At 42.5% G+C, this 19,891-nt stretch overlaps 1 protein-coding gene across 1 annotated transcript in view; it reads right to left on the reverse strand.

Moving 5' to 3' along the window:
* c5 (complement component 5) overlaps positions 1-19,891 on the reverse strand; it is a 95,590-nt gene that overhangs the window by 29,204 nt on the left and 46,495 nt on the right. Inside the window, 7 exon segments of the mRNA XM_067969425.1 lie at positions 105-183; positions 1,234-1,446; positions 6,861-6,950; positions 7,046-7,106; positions 8,339-8,569; positions 13,162-13,301; positions 13,406-13,488. Coding sequence (XP_067825526.1) covers positions 105-183; positions 1,234-1,446; positions 6,861-6,950; positions 7,046-7,106; positions 8,339-8,569; positions 13,162-13,301; positions 13,406-13,488 — 897 coding nt within the window.

A 19,891-nucleotide genomic window follows, 5' to 3' on the forward strand; every position in this document is an offset into this window, starting at 1 on the left:
TGCTTTTTCAAATAGTAATTAAAACACAATCCTGACAATTAATAATATCAAAATACCAATTCTCCCTTTTGGGGAAAACTGGGATTTTACTTAACACAGCTTACCAGGTGCTGGCCTCTCGATCCTTCCACATGCTATATGAATAGACATTTCTGGTTCGGAAAGACATAATACTTGTGAGGCCTATACACAATCAAAAGTTGAAATACAAAGATTAATATAAAAATAAGAGATGTACAACAAATGAATACGCTCCATTATTCATGTGTGCTGTATTCACTTTCTTGTGCATGAAAGTAGGCAATAATTACGTGTGATTGAGTAACTTTACCTTATTTAACATCCCCTCCCCTCTCCCCCCCAAAAAATATCTATAGTATTATATAAAGATCCGTGATTTATTGCATATAGTTTCTCCGTAAATCTGCAGTAATGATGGAAAAGCATCGGTACCTTTCTATCAACGTCACATCACAGAACCTCAGCATCACCAAATGTGGGGACCAAAAGTGGATACAATACTCCAAGTAATGATGAACCAAAGCCATAAATAACCAAAGTATAGTGCTTAACTTTGTACTTTATTGACCTAGGAATACTTCTAAGAACACAATTTTCTTTATCTATAACTACTCATATTGCTTGCTTACTCCATTTAGTAAATGGTCATTGACTACCCCAAGTCCATTACCTGCTCTGCTACTTTTATTGGGTACTCATGTATGAAATATGCCTGGTGCTAAGCACCTTGGGATGTTTTTCTGTGTTTTTCTATGCGCTGTATACATGCAAATTATCGTTGCTGTTGAGTTGCTTGCCCCATAAGCATAACATAGTACTTCTCTACATTAAATAACATTTGCCATTTATGAGCCTATTCACTTAAATTACCTTCTAGCCTATTAATCTCCTTATTGCCAACTTTTGCACACATTTTTGCATTATCTGCAAATTAATAATACAATTGGCAGCTTTCTCAAGACCAGGAAGAAAAATAATGAACAGTAAAGAACCCAAAACAGAATCCTGGGGAATTCCACTCAACACCCAATCTGAATTTCCGTTAATAGACACTCTGTTTACACAATTTCAACCAACTCCTAGACCGTCCTGCTGTTTTCCGAATAATACCATGTCATTTAGTTTTTACCCATGGAGCCACTGGGAAAGCCCCCTGAAATTTTATATTTCCTATTTGTAAAAATGTCAGTTATAAATGAAAATATTACATACCTGCTCTCATTTTTTTCTTCATTTCCAGCTGAATCTTGAAGTTGTTTGGTCCCATCACATTCCAACTATTGGTTTTCTCCAAATAGTTATAGATGAAGTAAATTGGTGCAACATTCATTAGCTCTGATTCAGCAGAGCCACTAGGTAGATTAGTTAGCTTGTGAACTCCCTCAGGATTTAAAGCTATGGACATCGCTTCACCAATTATATCACCTGCCAGAATCCAACACAGAATATTTCAGAGTAACAGACAAATACTATAATAAAATACTGGAAATGAACAGCAGGTCCGTGAGCATCCGAAAGAGAAAGACAAGTTAACGTTTCAAGAATGACCCTTTGTGAGCTCTGATGAAGGGTTACACACAAAACAACCTATATTTCTCTTTGAAACACTAAGTTACGCTGGGGGTCGTGCCCACCAGCGCTGACCCCGTCAGAGAATGCCGGATCAATGGGAGGCCACCTCAGTTACAAGGGGCCAGAGGATGCCTGTATCATTCCAGATGTACCTCAAGTGTCTGCCAGTCGTATGCTGCTAAAAATTCCTGCTGTCATCTGGGGGCTGTGGCCAATTCCTTCAACAATCCAAGAAACTATGACTGCGTCCCCTTTGGCCTTCTTTGAAATGAGAGGTCAATTATGACAATTTTTTTTTGAAAAAGATATTTTCTTCAGGGATTGAGGCCTTGACCATAGCCTAGATATCCCCCACCCTCCCCAACACAACCCTCGCTGCCCAGTGGGCCCACTGGTGGAGGCCAGTACGTCTCATCTGATTCAGCATGCCACTTTCCAAACATGAGCCAGTTCCCATTCGGGGTGAGGAAGCAGGAATTCCCTGGATAGGGTGTGCCTGCCTCCAGCCACCCCCACTTTATGCCACTAGTCTTATTTGGGGCAGGTAGAAACTCCACTCCCAAATAAGGACGCTGGAAACTCCGGTGCAAAGGCTGAGACCTGGCACATCTGGGTCCCTACCAAAGTTACCAGGTGTTCTGCTGGACTTCCGCTGCAGTTACAACGGGAGTCTGCCAGACGGCTGTGTAAATTCAGGGCCATGATTTCTACACAATTTGTTCTGGTGTGGAATACAACAGGAAAACTATTCAATGGACATTGCAGTTTATTTCCACAGCTCTCTTCACAGACATTTCATATCAGGATAAACAAAAATTCTATCAGACGTTACTGAAAACATCAATCACTACATTGCCCTCCAGTAAACTACTCTCAAGGAGGGTAGTTCCTCAGATTTTGGTAGAGCTGGATGTTGTCAACATACATAGAAGCTGATCCCAAGACACCTGGTGATGTCTTCAAGGAGTAGCATTTAGATGATGAAGATGAATGAGACCAAGGATGGACCTCAGGATACAGTAGAGCTGACCACTTGTACAGATGGGAAGAAGCCATTGAAGGTAATGTAGTGCCTGCATTGCAATAGGTATGAGCTAAACTAGACCTGTAATTACCTCATCGGAAGAAGTTTTGTAACAACCTGAGACTGGGGTGGCTCTCCGATTTTTCCCTCCCTGGCAAGGAAATTGCATACCCGCTGCTTAGTGTCATACCATAATGGTACAACTAAGAATAAGCTCTCATCATATAGGGAATTGTAAATGCAGACTATCCTATCACTCTGGTGCAGCACAATAGAGCTCCAGTTTGCTGAGTCCTTTCAATACTCTTGAGCTCTATTTTCCTCATTAAATGCCATTGCTATAAATTTCCAGTCTGCGCTAGATATTCTCTTAGGTTCAGCAACACTGGGAAATCCTGTACGTGAACCTCGCATCCCCTAGAATTGGAAGTTTACCTTTATCATCTAAAATTTAGACGTGCAATAGCATGACCTGGGGGTCAATAAAATCCTTTGTTTTGTGTATTAGATACTGTAATCTGATATATGCCCTAAGGTGTGTTTCTCCTACCTTCTGGAAGGCAGTCTGATAAACACTCCAGTGAGACAATTGTAAACAATTTTACAACACCAAGTTATAGTCCAGCAATTTTATTTTAAATTCACAAGCTTTCGGAGGCTTCCCCCTTCGTCAGGTGAACGATGTGAAACAATCACACAGTGAGACAAGGCCAACTGTGTCAAGCTGGTTTATCTTACATGTAACGTGTTATTTTTCAGTGAATTGCAATATATGTGATAACGCTCCTTGTAACAGAGAAAATAAGGAACCATGCCATACTAACCCTGCTAGTGGGTTGAATACACTTTACAGACTAGCAAAATCCCTGAAACTAGTTGGGTCTAACCTGAGAGAGAGAGATTTTACTCTGTAACTGTTTCCACTCTAAATTTATGCAGATTGTCCTTGTGTCCCAGCTAGATAGGAAGGCAAAGAATTGATCGCTGAACATCATCCCAGTTCTCCGTGCCAAGGTTTGGCCAGTCAAGCAATCAAACCTGCTCTTGCCATCCTAGTGTAGGCTCCCGACAGTTAGTCCCTCCCTCCCCCGTTGGCCTCAAATGGATGAAGCCGTTCTAAACAATTGGATTAGGTAGGGCAACCAAAGCCAGAGCTCCTTGGATGACAAAAGAGATAGAGAGTAAGATGAAGCAGAAAAAGGGGATGTATGACAGATGTCAGGTTGATAATACAAGAGAGAACCAGGCTGAATATAGAAAGTACAGAGGAGAAGTGAAAAAGGAAATAAGAGGGACAAAGAGAGGAGTATGAGAATAGACTGGCAGCAAACATAAAAGGGAATCCAAAAGTCTTCCATTGGCATATAAATAGTAAATGGGTAGTAAGAGGAGAGGTGGAACTGATTAGGGACCAAAAAGAAGATCCATGCATGGAGGATGGAGGCAGAGGGCATGGCTGAGGTACTAAATGAGTTCTTTGCATCTGTCTTTACCAAGGAAGAAAATGCTGCCAAAATCACAGTAAAAGAGGTAGTTGAGACACTGGAATGGGCTAAAAATTGATAAAGAGGAAGTACTAGAAAGGCTGGCTATATTTAAAGTAGATAAGTCACCCGGTCTGGATGGGATGCATTCTAGGTTGCTGAGGGAAATAAGGGTGGAAATTGCAGAGTTGCTGGCCATAATCTTCCAATCTTCCTTAGGTATGGGGGTGGTGCCAGAGGACTGGAGAACTGCAAATGTTACACCCTTGTTCAAAAAAGGGTGTAAGGATAAACCCGGCAACTACAGGCCAGACAGTTTAACCATGGTGGTGGGGAAACTTTTAGAAACGATAATCTGGGACAAAATTAACAAATTGGACAAGTGTGGATTAATAAAGGAAACCCAGCATATGTTTGTTAAAGGCAAATTGTCTTTAACTAATTTGATAGAGTTTTTTGATGAGTTAACAGAGCGGGTTGATGAGGGCAATGCAGTTGATGTGTATATGGACTTTCAAAAGGCGTTTGATAAAGTGCCACATAATAGGCTGGTCAGCAAAATTGAAGCCCATGGAATAAAAGGGGCAGTGGCTGCATGGATAAGAAATTGGCTAAGTGACAGGAAACAGAGAGTAGTGGTGAACGGTTGTTTTTTGGACTGGAGAAAGGTATACAGTGGTGTTCCCCATGAGTCAGTACTAGGACCACTGCTTTTTTTTAATATATATATTAATGACTTGGACTTGGGTGTACAGGGCACAACTTCAAAATTTGCAGATGACACAAAACTTGAAAGTGTAGTAAACAGTGAGGAGGATAGTAATAGACTTCAAGGGGTCATAAACAGGCTGGTGGAATGGGTGGACGCATGGCAGATGAAATTTAACGCAGAGAAGTGCGAAGTGATACATTTTGGCAGGAAGAACGAGGAGAGGCAATATAAACTAAATGCTACAATTCTAAAGGGGATGCAGGAACAGAGAGACCTGGGTGTACATGTGCACAAATCTTTGAAGGTGGCAGAACAGGTTGAGAAAGCAGTTAAAAAAGCATACGGGATCCTGAGCTTTATAAATGGAGGCATAGAATACAAAAGCAAGGAAGTTATGTTGAACCTTTATAAAACATTGGTTCAGCCACAACTGGAGTACTGTGTCCAATTCTGGGCACTGCATTTTAGGAAGGATGTGAAGGCCTTAGAGAGGGTACAGAAAAAACTTACCAGAATGGTTTCAGGGATGGGGGACTTCAGTTACATGGATAAACTGGAGAAGCCGGGGTTGTTCTCCTTAGAGCAGAGAAATGAGGGGAGATTCGCTAGAAGTGTTCAAAATCATGAAGGGTTTAGCTAAAGTGAATAAAGAGAAACTGTTCCCATTGGCAGTAAGGTCGAGAACCAGAGGACGCAGATTTAAGGTGATTGGCAAAAAAGCCAAAAGCGACATGAGGAAAAACTTTTTTATGCAGCGAGTAATTATAATCTGGAATGCGCTGCCTGAAAGGGTGGTGGAAGTAGATTCAATTGTGGCTTTCAAAAAGGAATTGGATAAATACTTGAAGGGAAAAAATTTGCAGGGGTACAGGGAAAGAGCTGGGGAATGGGACTAACTGCATGGCTCTTACAAAGAGCCGGCACAGACTTGATGGGCCGAATGGCCTCCTTTGGTGCTGTAATTATTCTATGATTCTATGTCACTGTCTTAATGGGGTAGGTTTTGACTTTGCATGATAGCGTGAAATGGATGATAGCAAATCGGCAGTCTGATTTTTATTTGATGTAAAACGGGCTGCCGATTCGCTATCACCCGTTTTACACTATCGCACAAAGTCAAAATGTACCCCAATTAACCCAATTGTCTCAATTGATATGTTATACAAGAAACACAATTCTGGACAGACACATCAACTGAATGTACTTTGTATTTCCAGAAGCCTATGAGTGTGTTTAACCCATTGTGAGCTGAATTTAACTTAATTGCATCATCTTAATATAAATTAATGCTAAATCCCTTCTAAGTCAAATGGTCAAAAATCTTGAAACATGAGGCTAATATGAATTATGAGGTCCAACAGAACTTCAAAGGCAGGAGACCATCATCTCCTTTTGTTAAGGCTACCAGAGGAAGAAATAGGAGTGCTTCAGAGCAGGGTTGGTGTGTACTTCATCATGGTATATCCACCAAATGTAACCCCTCTCATGTTTCAAACTGGCCACCAGTGCAGTGTGAGCTGAGAATATTAACAATGTGTCACAGACTGACAAAATATTGCAAAGATCATCTTTTCTTGCCAATTTTTCTCCTCCCTTTTTCTGATGATGCCGACTCCTTTCTGCAGTATAGTTCACAGGTGACGGCACCCACCCACCCCCCCTCCAGTGCTTTACCCATTATTCATGTGTGAACCATGATAATGAATTAGGGCAGCTAATTGACTGAAGGGGTGGAGGGGCGGGGGGGAAGGTGGCATCACAGCTGAGCCATATCCTGTGCTCATCTGACATCCAGACGTGTGAGGGTTGCTGTATAGCAATCAGGAGCGTGAGATCAATCTTCCCTGTGCTGTCCCAAACTGCTGAGGCCAACTGTGGCACCCATATCGTCCCCAGCTGCCTTCCATGAAAATTAACACAGGCTGGCAATCAAACCTGAGGCCTGCCGAAACTCATTGAACCATCAGGGGAGCTCACATGTCACTTTATAACAGCAAAGCTCCTTGCTATTACAATTCCATGACTAATCAAATAGCAGTAATACTACCTTGCACAGTCAATACATTCTTCGGTTTTATGTTTGGGAGAATATTTAATGGTGTTCTCAGTGGAATTTCAATCCTTCTCACCATTCTGCCTAAAGGAAAATTAAAAATCAAACTTTGGTTAGAACAGTTCTCTAAACAAATCCTTCAGTTAAATATTAGGTCGGAAACTTAATGCAAAACATACCCAAGGTATTGGCTGGATCCAATATGTAGGGAAAATTTTTCTCTTTCTTAACACCTTCTGGCTGCAGAACAAAACAGAAGTTAACAATTGAAAAGAAAAATGAAAGTGCAAAAGTCAATGTGTTTACAGAAACAAAATAGATGCAGAAGTATTTAATATGGAACAACAACAACAACTTGCATTTATATGGGAACCATGGATAACAGAGTGACTACAAGGCAGTGCCTCACTGAGAGGTTCAGATGATATCATAAGCCACGAGTAAAGTTCAAGGGATTTACCATCATTTTAACCCTGAGGTGAGATTTCAGCAGCTATTTTTGTAATGTTCATGAAGATTATTTTATTTAATGTTGAATCCATTTTTTGGTCAGTAGTAGCTGTGATGATGGATGCTAACATCCATTATGCTAAGTTTTGATACATGATGAAATGCAATCTGAAGGCTATTGAGTTTTGATTGAGCAATAATCAACAATTGGTAATTGGGAAATAACTTGATCTGCATATATTTAAAACATACCAGTCAATCTCCCATGACGTTACACAGGGGGAGTCAAGATAAGGAGAGTCTACAGGTGAAGCAGGGTTAGAGGCTGGGAGATAATTGGATGAGGATATGCAGATGTAATTTTGTACCCATTATAAGTCATAAATTTTGTCATTTTTATATTTCCGTTCTAAATTCCTATGTCGATATTTATAATGAAAGCTGCCCATGTAAACTTACCACACTACTTAGAGCTTACAGCCATTGGTGGCACTGCAGCACCTCCACTGGGGGGAGATTGTAATTACAGTGTGACGAGTTTACATAGGCAGTTTCCATTATAAAGGTTGACAATGAGTATAACCGGGCTTTTGACTTCAGGGGGCACCGCACATGCATAATTCTAGTAGTGGTCGTTGCATTGTGATCAGAAACAGGAGCAATGGCCGATTTGTCCCTACCTCACCCAAGGATACAGGCAAGTTGTAATCCCCATTGTTGTTCTGGTGGAGATCAGCTAAATCAGCACAGACCAAGCTAGGACCCTCCTGTCCTGCATGGCTCAGCGACTCGCTCAATAAACTCAATGAACTATCGTGGGAATCACTTTAATTTTTACTAGGCCAAATATTTTATTAACACTATCAGTTTCTAGTTTACATTTGTGACATTCATGATATCAAACAAGATTCATATTTTAATTTTAGATTTTGCTTTTCATTTGCTCTAGCTTATTTTTTTTAACTCACAATTCTCTGCTTACAAACATGGAAAAGAAAATAAACTGAAGAATTGTAACATACCACCACACGCAATTTATGGACAGTAATTTCATTTGCAGAAGTTTGAGTTTTCAGCGTGAAATTTATGTTGTGGACCCCTATTTTCAGGGGCACTATAGTGAATGTGAATGGAAGTGCTGAGAAACCTTCCAAGGTTTTTCTTTGGCAAGCAGTATTCTGTCTTCCTTCAGTGCTTGTTTGAGAGCCTTTGAACAAACATGTTCCCTCTTCTGTACTCATTTGTACACAAATCTTTAAATAAAACAATGTTCAATTAATTGTTAGGGCTGAACAGTGCTTTCTTTTACAGCTCATGCACTTAAGAAGTGTCAACTTGGCTCAGTTAGTATCACTCTCACCTATGAGGCAGAAGGTTGTGGGTACAACTTCCACTATAGGACTAATCACAAATAATCTAGACTGACACTTCAGTGCAGTGGGGGAGTTCTGCCTCATCAGGGGTGCCATATTTTGGATGAAACATTACACTGAAGCCCCATCTGCCTGTTCGGGTGGATATAAAAGATCTCATGGCATCCTTCAAAACATGTCTCTTGGCCAACATTCCTCCCTCAACCAACACCATAAAAACAGATTCATTGGTCATTCATCTTGTTTGTTGTTTGAGACTTTGCTGTTTGCAAATTGCCTGCTGTGTCCACCTACATAATAACAGTGGCTGCACTTCAAAATAAATTAATTAGTTGTGAAGCACTTTGGGATGTCCTGAGGATAATGATAAGGATCTAAAGTAAAGTATTTTCTTTCTTTCTTTGTTCTAAGTTTGAAATGAGCTCAAATAGGATTGTAATGACCTCAGAATAAAAGTAGATTCTTCACCTTTAGCTGTAATGGGTATCATTTTTAGATGAACGTTTAACCTGCATACTATGGGTAATGTAAATAATTCAACAAGGAAAATCAGAGGGACATCTGTCCCTTTAAGAGACATTCATGTGACTTTATGTCATCTTTACATATCCTGTTGCATAATACAATCTCCTTTAGGTAGCATCTTCAGTTCTTTTAATCAAAGGAGGAATCTCAGCACTAAAGTTCAGTGATAATATAACAAAGATCCTTCTGAATGACATGAAGGGCAGAAAATCAAACACCAGATCAAACAAGTAAACCAAAGGAAGGGTAAGAAAATACTACGTGGTGGCCAGAGCTCTTTACTTTATATTTGTCCATTTCATTCACTTAATGAATTGCCCTCTGAAATGGCCTAGCAAGCCACTCAGTTGTAAAATCTCGCTACGAAAAGTCATAATAAGAATAAAACCGGACGGACCATCCGGCATCGGACCACTAGGCACCGGACACGACAACGGCAAAAAAAAAACACCAAGCCCAGTCGACCCTGCAAGGTCCTCCTTACTAACATCTGGGGACTTGTGCCAAAATTGGGAGAGCTGTCCCACAGACTAGTCAAGCAACAGCCTGACATAGCCATACTTACAGAATCATATCTTTCAGCCAACGTCCCAGACTCTTCCATCACCATCCCTGGGTATGTCCTGTCCCACCGGCAGGACAGACCCATCAGAGGTGGCGGTACAGTGATATACAGTCAGGAGGGAGTGGCCCTGGGAGTCCTCAACATTGACTCTGGACCCCATGAAATCTCATGGCATCAGGTCAAACATGGGCAAGGAAACCTCCTGCTGATTACCACCTACCGTCCTCCCTCAGCTGATGAATCAGTCCTCCTCCATGTTGAGCACCACTTGGAGGAAGCACTGAGGGTAGCAAGGGCACAACATGTACTCTGGGTGGGGGACTTCAATGTCCATCACCAAGAGTGGCTCGGTAGTACCACTACTGACCGAGCTGGCCGAGTCCTGAAGGACATAGCTGCTAGACTGGGCCTGCGGCAGGTGGTGAGCGAACCAACACGAGGAAAAAACTTACTTGACCTTGTCCTCACCAATCTCCCTGTCGCAAATGTATCTGTCCATGACAGTATTGGTAGGAGTGACCACCGCACAGTCCTCGTGGAGATGAAGTCCCGTCTTCGCACTGAGGACACCATCCAATGTGTTGTGTGGCACTACCACCGTGCTAAATGGGATAGATTCAGAACGGATCTAGCAGCTCAAAATTGGGCATCCATGAGGCGCTGTGGGCCATCAGCAGCAGCAGAATTGTATTCCACCACAATCTGTAACCTCATGGCCCGGCATATTCCTCACTCTACCATTACCAACAAGCCAGGGGATCAACCCTGGTTCAATGAGGAGTGTAGAAGAGCATGCCAGGAGCAGCACCAGGCGTACCTAAAAATGAGGTGCCAACCTGGTGAAGCTACAACTCAGGACTACATGCATGCTAAACAGCGGAAGCAACATGCTATAGACAGAGCTAAGCGATTCCACAACCAACGGATCAGATCAAAGCTCTGCAGTCCTGCCACATCCAGTCGTGAATGGTGGTGGACAATTAAACAACTAACGAGAGGAGGAGGCTCTGCAAACATCCCCATTCTCAATGATGGCGGAGTCCAGCACGTGAGTGCAAAAGACAAGGCTGAATCGTTTGCAACCATCTTCAGCCAGAAGTGCCGAGTGGATGATCCATCTCGGCCTCCTCCCGATATCCCCACCATCACGGAAGCCAGTCTTCGGCCAATTCGATTCACTCCACGTGATATCAAGAAACGGCTGAGTGCACTGGATACAGCAAAGGCTATGGGCCCCGACAACATCCCAGCTGTAGTGCTGAAGACTTGTGCTCCAGAACTAGCTGCGCCTCTATCCAAGCTGTTCCAGTACAGCTACAACACTGGCATCTACCCGACAATGTGGAAAATTGCCCAGGTATGTCCTGTCCACAAAAAGCAGGACAAATCCAATCCGGCCAATTACCGCCCCATCAGTCTACTCTCAATCATCAGCAAAGTGATGGAAGGTGTCGTCGACAGTGCTATCAAGCGGCACTTACTCACCAATAACCTGCTCACCGATGCTCAGTTTGGGTTCCGCCAGGACCACTCAGCTCCAGACCTCATTACAGCCTTGGTCCAAACATGGACAAAAGAGCTGAATTCCAGAGGTGAGGTGAGAGTGACTGCCCTTGACATCAAGGCAGCATTTGACCGAGTGTGGCACCAAGGAGCCCTAGTAAAATTGAAGTCCATGGGAATCAGGGGGAAAACTCTCCAGTGGCTGGAGTCATACCTAGCACAAAGGAAGATGGTAGTGGTTGTTGGAGGCCAATCATCTCAGCCCCAGGGCATTGCTGCAGGAGTTCCTCAGGGCAGTGTCCTAGGCCCAACCATCTTCAGCTGCTTCATCAATGACCTTCCCTCCATCATAAGGTCAGAAATGGGGATGTTCGCTGATGACTGCACAGTGTTCAGTTCCATTCGCAACCCCTCAGACAATGAAGCAGTCCGAGCCTGCATGCAGCAAGACCTGGACAACATCCAGGCTTGGGCTCATAAGTGGCAAGTAACATTCGCGCCAGATAAGTGCCAGGCAATGACCATCTCCAACAAGAGAAAGTCTAACCACCTCCCCTTGACATTCAACGGCATTACCATCGCCGAATCCCCCACCATCAACATCCTGGGGGTCACCATTGACCAGAAACTGAACTGGACCAGCCATATAAATACTGTGGCTACGAGAGCAGGTCAGAGGCTGGGTGTTCTGCGGCGAGTGACTCACCTCCTGACTCCCCAAGTCAGGAGTGTGATGGAATACTCTCCACTTGCCTGGATGAGTGCAGCTCCAACAACACTCAAGAAGCTCGACACCATCCAAGATAAAGCAGCCCGCTTGATTGGCACCCCATCCATCACCCTAAACATTCACTCCCTTCACCACCGGCGCACTGTGGCTGCAGTGTGTACCATCCACAGGATGCACTGCAGCAACTCGCCAAGGCTTCTTCGACAGCACCTCCCAAACCCGCGACCTCTACCACCTAGAAGGACAAGAGCAGCAGGCACATGGGAACAACACCACCTGCACGTTCCCCTCCAAGTCACACACCATCCCGACTTGGAAATATATCGCCGTTCCTTCATCATCGCTGGGTCAAAATCCTGGAACTCCCTTCCAAACAGCACTGTGGGAGAACCGTCACCACACGGACTGCAGCGGTTCAAGAAGGCGGCTCACCACCACCTTCTCGAGGGCAATTAGGGATGGGCAATAAATGCTGGCCTCGCCAGCGACGCCCACATCCCGTGAACGAATAAAAAAAAATAAAAAAAACACATTGGAATGTCCTGGGGACATGAAAGGAGCTATAAAAATGCAAATAGAAAATGCAAGAGGAACCTTTATTTTACTAAAAGGATGATAAGTCTGTGGAACAGATTACCGGCACAGGTGGTGGAACAAGAAGCCTTAATGGGTTTCAAGAAGGAACTAGATTGGTTCTGGTCAACAAATGGGAGTCACGGTTATTAGAAGTGCACCAAAAGAAACTGTGGCTAGGTGGTTTATATGGTTGGAAGGTCTTCTACTCCTTGAAACTGTTACTATATTTCTAAGTTCTTCCTTTCTCTTTCTGTCCTCGGACTGAGATACTTACACATGGATGAACTCCATCTGAAGGTGGTCTACAAGATCCTGATACAGAATAGAGTAAAACTCGTTTTTAATTGCATTTAATAAAATGCCACTCATCTACTAAATCTGTTATCTGTTGGTTCAATGTGAATATGTCAGCGGTTTCTGAACATGTTCTGATATTCATATAATCAAAATGCAGCAATGAATAAGCCTCGCTCAAAGAGCTGCCAGACAGCTGTCAACATTATATCTATTAACATTGTAATGCATATTTCTAATAAACAAATTATGAAACATGAACAAGTTTTTAAGATATACCCCTGTTGTGTCCTTCTGATAATTATACACAGAAACTCTTAGTTGCACTTGTTCACCTCGCACGACAGAATAAGGTACTTTTGCTTTTAGAATCACATCTTGATAAACTGTCACTTTTATTGGATCAGCAACACATATACCTGCACAAAATATGAAAAATAAGAAGGATCGTAGAGTATTTCATGTGAATTGAATATGATGCTTAATATTCGCAAGTTCTAAAACTGTCCAGCTGTTTACTTACCAGTTTCAGAAATTCCAACTCCTTGGACTTCCCAAGTAGTCAGTGAATCGGGCAATGTATTTAACACTGTCCGTGTACCTGACCTAAACATAATGAGAAAACAAAAATAATATATAACATTTGTAAAATTTGAATTACGGTTGAGAAAGGCATGGATGTTAGGGAACTTGGGGAAATAAATAGTGATGTCTTGAGGAGTGTACATATTACAGAGAGGGAGGTGCTGGAAGTCTTAACGCGCATCAAGGTAGATAAATCTCCCGGACCTGATGAAATGTATCCCAGGACGTTATGGGAGGTTAGGGAGGAAATTGCGGGTCCCCTAGCAGAGATATTTGAATCATCGACAGCTACAAGTGAGGTGCCTGAAGATTGGAGGGTAGCAAATGTTGTGCCTTTGTTTAAGAAGGGCGGCAGGGAAAAGCCTGGGAACTACAGACCGGTGAGCCTGACATCTGTAGTGGGTAAGTTGTTAGAGGGTATTCTGAGGGACAGGATCTACGGGCATTTGAAGAGGCAGGGACTGATTAGGAACAGTCAGCATGGTTTTGTGAGTGGAAAATCATGTCTCACAAATTTGATTGAGTTTTTTGAAGGGGTAACCAAGAAGATAGATGAGGGCTGTGCAGTAGACGTGGTCTACATGGACTTTAGCAAAGCCTTTGACAAGGTACTGCATGGTAGGTTGTTACATAAGGTTAAATCTCACGGGATCCAAGGTGAGGTAGCCAATTGGATACAAAATTGGATTGACGACAGAAGACAGAGGGTGGTTGTAGAGGGTTGTTTTTCAAATGGAGGCTTGTGACCAGCGGTGTGCCTCAGGGATCGGTGCTGGGTCCGCTGTTATTTGTTATTTATATTAATGATTTGGATGAGAATTTAGGAGGCATGGTTAGTAAGTTTGCAGATGACACCAAGATTGGTGGCATTGTGGACAGTGAAGAAGGTTATCTAGGATTGCAACGGGATCTTGATAAATTGGGCCAGTGGGCCGATGAATGGCAGATGGAGTTTAATTTAGATAAATGTGAGGTGATGCATTTTGGTAGATCGAATCGGGCCAGGACCTACTCCGTTAATGGTAGGGCGTTGGGGAGAGTTATAGAACAAAGAGATCTAGGAGTACACGTTCATAGCTCCTTGAAAGTGGAGTCACAGGTGGATAGGGTGGTGAAGAAGGCATTCAGCATGCTTGGTTTCATTGGTCAGAACATTGAATACAGGAGTTGGGATGTCTTGTTGAAGTTGTACAAGACATTAGTAAGGCCACACTTGGAATACTGTGTACAGTTCTGGTCACCCTATTATAGAAAGGATATTATTAAACTAGAAAGAGTGCAGAAAAGATTTACTAGGATTCTACCGGGACTTGATGGTTTGACTTATAGGGAGAGGTTGGATAGACTGAGACTTTTTTCCCTGGAGAGTAGGAGGTTTAGGGGTGATCTTATAGAAGTCTATAAAATAATGAGGGGCATAGATAAGGTAGATAGTCAAAATCTTTTCCCAAAGTTAGGGGAGTCTATAATGAGGGGGCATAGATTTAAGGTGAGAGGGGAGAGATACAAAAGGATCCAGAGGGGCAATTTTTTCACTCAAAGGGTGGTGAGTGTCTGGAACGAGCTGCCCAAGGCAGTAGTAGAGGCGGGTACAATTTTGTCTTTTAAAAAGCATTTGGACAGTTACGTGGGTAAGATGGGTATAGAGGGATATGGGCCAAGTGCAGGCAATTGGGACTAGCTTAGTGGTATAAACTGGGCGACATGGACATGTTGGGCCGAAGGGCCTGTTTCCATGTTGTAAACTTCTATGATTCTATGATTACTATAGTAGTAATATTTGGAAACCATGCAAGGACAATGCCTGTAATCTAAAAATCTAGTTTGTTTTACAATCATCTAAAATCTGGATTTTTGATGATTTTTTGTTTTGCTTCCCAAGGTCAGTAGATAAGCAGAGCTAAAACATTTTATTTGTGGACACAGGAAGGTTAAATGAAGAATAGACGACCAAGGCAAATGGTGAATTATCTGTGGGACAAAGGCAAAATTTAGCACTGCTTTTGGACGGCTGTTGTATTTGTTGTTGAGTTCCAATATTTAATTTGTTTTCACTTTAATCAAGCTTCTTCGTATTTACTGTGGCCATTTATATAAGTATATACATATGTACCAACCATCTGCGTTTTACACAAACAGTCAGCTTTTGGACCCGGTATCTGTTTTGTCAGCGTTTGGACTTTACAATCAATGTGCAAATAGGTCCAAGCAATCCTCCTCCAAACTTCCAAGTTTCTGTACTCCCCAGTTGAACCTTTATGCGCACTGCTGCTCAGCAAGAGTTGTAGCTGGTGCTGTGAAATAGCAATGGGAGAATGGCAACTCAACAGCTCAAATCACAGCAGGATTTGGCCAAAACACTTAAGAAAAAAGCAACAGTGCTAAACTTCACCTGGGAAAGCGCATTTATTTTTTTGATTTATACTAGAAAATTTACTCGATTTAAACATCTCGGGCCATTGCCACAGCTGGGGCTTCATTCCTTACAGTCGTGAGTGTACCTTTATCTGCTCAATATCTAAGTAATTTTTACTGAGCTCAAGGGTTGAACAGAAAACCCTTGTTACTGGTTTATATCGCATGCCTTCATGTGATCTTCGTCAACTATAGAGACGATGGAATGAACACTACATCAGGTCATGGGTTAGGCTGTAAACTGCCAAGCATATTTATTAAATAGTGAATGGATAATTGAACAAAAGCAAGGACACATTGTAGATTTCCAATAGTTATAGGTATAACTATTCCTCCATGGAAGATATATATATATATATATATATAGAGCCATGTCTGTTGTACTAAACTGTAACATGACTGGACATGGCTCAGAGTCTTTGAATATTAATATTATGTGGCTAACTATTTATGGAGTCTCTCTGGTCTACCTAGCACTCTCTGATGGCTTCAAATGGACTACTGAATTGGAACAAGACAGGCTGATTAATTCTTATGGGTCAAAGGAAATTTGTGTCTCAAACTCAAGAAGAGCTGCCAATTAAACAGATATACAAACAAGACACACAGGATGCTTGTATTCAAATGGAATGGCTTTGCCCTTCCTTGAATACCTGACCAGACATGAACAGTTTTCTAAGTTTGAACTGCAGGAGGGGTGATTCGCCTGCTGGCAATGCATATCGGGAAATTATTAGTGCACTTCCCATGATTTTCCTTCCAAAATGGACAGAAAATGTGGGCAGGACAAACTCAAGAGTTTCAGCCCTAGCTTCTATTCTGAGGCCATTGTATATCAAACAAAAAGCTAGGCCATTTTCTGAGTGAACCTGATTTTTTTTATCCCATATGTATTGGGACAGAAAGAAAGATGCTAATACCATAATGCATAATAGAAAAAAATGCTTTATTTTTGTCACATTCCTCTCTCCGCAACTCTCAGTGAGCAGCGTGAGGCAGCAACTGAGACAAGATAATTTAAAAAGGAACAAGTAAAATTAAAAAGGCACCTGACAAAAGACAATGTTAAAGTATTTGAGGAAAAAAAAGTCTACGGGGAACACCTAAGAGAAGAAAAGTTAGAAGAAAAAAAAGCAAAAGGGATTGCATCTATCAAACTGGCAGAAGAATGGAGATTTTGTAGAGAAAGGCAGGCAAGATAAATGAAAGATAAATAAAAGTTTAAAACTCTCTTAGTGCAAAGTCCAGATTTCTCTATCTGAAAGGGGGAATTTATTTTTCGATCAAAAATACAGAGAATGTTCTAATTTGTAAAAGGTCATGAAGTCTGTGTTCTGGGTGATGTTTACACGAAAGAGAACCAGATTAAAAAAAAAATTCGTTCATGGGATGTGGGCGTCGCTGGCGAGACCAGCATTTATTGCCCATCCCTAATTGCCCTTGAGAAGGTGGTGGTGAGCCGCCTTCTTGAACCGCTGCAGTCCATGTGGTGAAGGTTCTCCCACAGTGCTGTTAGGAAGGGAGTTCCAGGATTTTGACCCAGCGACGATGAAGGAACGGCGATATATTTCCAAGTTGGGATGGTGTGTGACTTGGAGGTGTTGGCCAGGGGCTGAAGTTCAAAACTTGCTTTTGCCTGTGTGTCAACAGTTTGGAATCTCAGTAGTTTCTGCAGCCCCTGGCCAACAGAGGGGAACGTGCAGGTGGTGTTGTTCCCATGTGCCTGCTGCCCTTGTCCTTTTGGGTGGTAGAGGTCGCGGGTTTGGGAGGTGCTGACGAGGAAGCCTTGGCAAGTTGCTGCAGTGCATCCTGTGGATGGTACACACTACAGCCATAGTGCGCCGGTGGTGAAGGGAGTGAATGTTTAGGGTGGTGACCTGGACTTGGGTATAGAGGGTATAATTTCAAGTTTGCAGATGCCACAAAACTCGGAAAGTAGCAAACAATGTGGAGGATAGTGACAGACTTCAGGAAGACAGAGACAGACTGGTGAAAAGGGCAGACACATGGCAGATGAAATTTAACGCAGAGAAGTGTGAAGTGGTGCATTTTGGTCGGAAGAATGAGGAGAGGTAATATAAACTAAATGCTACAATATTAAAGGGGGTGCAGGAACAGAGAGAACCGGGGGTGCACATATACAAATCTTTGAAGGTGGCAGGCAAGTTAAGGAGGCTGTTAAAAAAGCATATGGGATCCTGGGCTTTATTAATAGAAGCATAGAGTACAAAAGCAAGGAAGTTATGCTAAACCTTTATAAAACACTGATTAGGCCTCAGCTGGAGTATAATGTTCAATTCTGGGCACCACACTTTAGGAAGGATGAGAAGGCCTTAGAAAGGGTGCAGTCGAGATTTACTAGAATGCTACCAGGAATGAGGGACTTCAGTTATGTGAAGAGATGGGAGAAACTGGGATTGTTCTCCTTAGAACATAGAAGGTTAAGGGGAGATTTGATTGAGGTGTTTAAAATCATGAACGGCTTTGATAGAGTAAATAAGGAGAAACCATTTCCAGTGGCAAAAGGGTCAGTAGTCAGATGACACAGATTTAAGGTGATTGGCAAAAGAGCCAGAGGCGTCATGAGGAAACATTTTTTTTATGCGTCAAGTTGTAATAATTTGGAATGCACTGCCTGAAAGGGTGGCGGAAGCTGATTCAATAGTAACTTTCAAAAGGGAATTAGATAAATACTTGAAGGGAAAACATTTACAGGGCTATGGGGAAAGAGCAGAGGAATGAGACTAATTGGACAGCTCTTTCAAAGAGCTGGCACAGGCATGATGGGCCCAGTGGCCTCCTCCTGTGCTGTACCTACTAAGATACTGTTATAACAGATGGGGAAAGATGTGAAAATTGTCTGTTTATCAAAAAGTTCAAGGAAAGTGTTATAGCCTTAGAGAGGAGAGTACAGGAACTTTGTGAAGGCTACAGAGAGCAAATGCATAGTACTAGATTCCGCAAATAGGTTGCTGCAGATCAGCGAAGTGGATGACCTTGAGGGTGAGTCACTAAGAATTCAAGGATGAGGACTGAATCAAACAGGTACAGCACCACCAATAAAAGGAGATAAATGCTGAGGAAAACTTGAAATGGGGATATTGGATTAAGTGAGGAAAAAGTAACAGGAATGTTCAGAAAGCCTGTGAAGCTACTCAGGTTACAATAATGAACAGATACCAGATACTGTCCCCTAATGCAGAAGGAAACCAGGTCATAAGGGAAGAGGTAGTTAAGAAACCAGAGAAAGTATTTGACAAAGACAAAGACACAGACTGAAAGGCATGGAGAGATTATAGTCAGAGGAGACTTATTACTCAGTAAGGTAGATAACCATGTTTGTTTTAAGCACAATACCTATAGGATGGGGAGTTGTCTACTTGGAGAAAGAGCAACACACATTGTGGAAAGGTTAGAAGTGCCACTGAAGGGATAGGAGAGAACCAATGGTAATAGTCCACGTAGGAGTAAATAATAAAAGGCAGAAATCATACAGACCACTCCTGCTCCACATTCAGGTAACTATATTTTAATATCTTACCTTTTTGATGGCGGCCTGCTGCTGTCCCTTTAACGACCACCTGTTAGGCCGCATGTAGACCTGGTTTTCCTGAATGCAGCCGGTGCCGACGCTGCTGTCTCAGGGCAACCCAATATTGCAGAGTGGGTCTCAAACAGGCGTTAAGCCCCTTATTTGCATATGCAAAGGGCCTAACGCCAGTTACAGGCATGCACCATGGACACCTATTTTTTTGCCTATACCAATATGGCGGGTGGTGCACTTCTGGCCCGTAATGAGCGAAATCTTCAGGCTTCATATTGGAGGCTTATGCGCCAGTTCAGTGTCCGGAAAACAGGCACGGCGCCATCGAATTTCTAGGCTCTATTATTTTAAAAACATATGGCTGGTGCCCACATGCTGCCACCCACTATTTGTTATTTTGTAAACTTTGTCACTCAGAAGAGCAGGTGATCTGGGTCTCAGAGGTGGGCTTCTCCATAGCTGCTG

Source organism: Heptranchias perlo, chromosome 31 (assembly GCF_035084215.1).
Source record: "Heptranchias perlo isolate sHepPer1 chromosome 31, sHepPer1.hap1, whole genome shotgun sequence".
NCBI lineage: Eukaryota > Metazoa > Chordata > Chondrichthyes > Hexanchiformes > Hexanchidae > Heptranchias > Heptranchias perlo.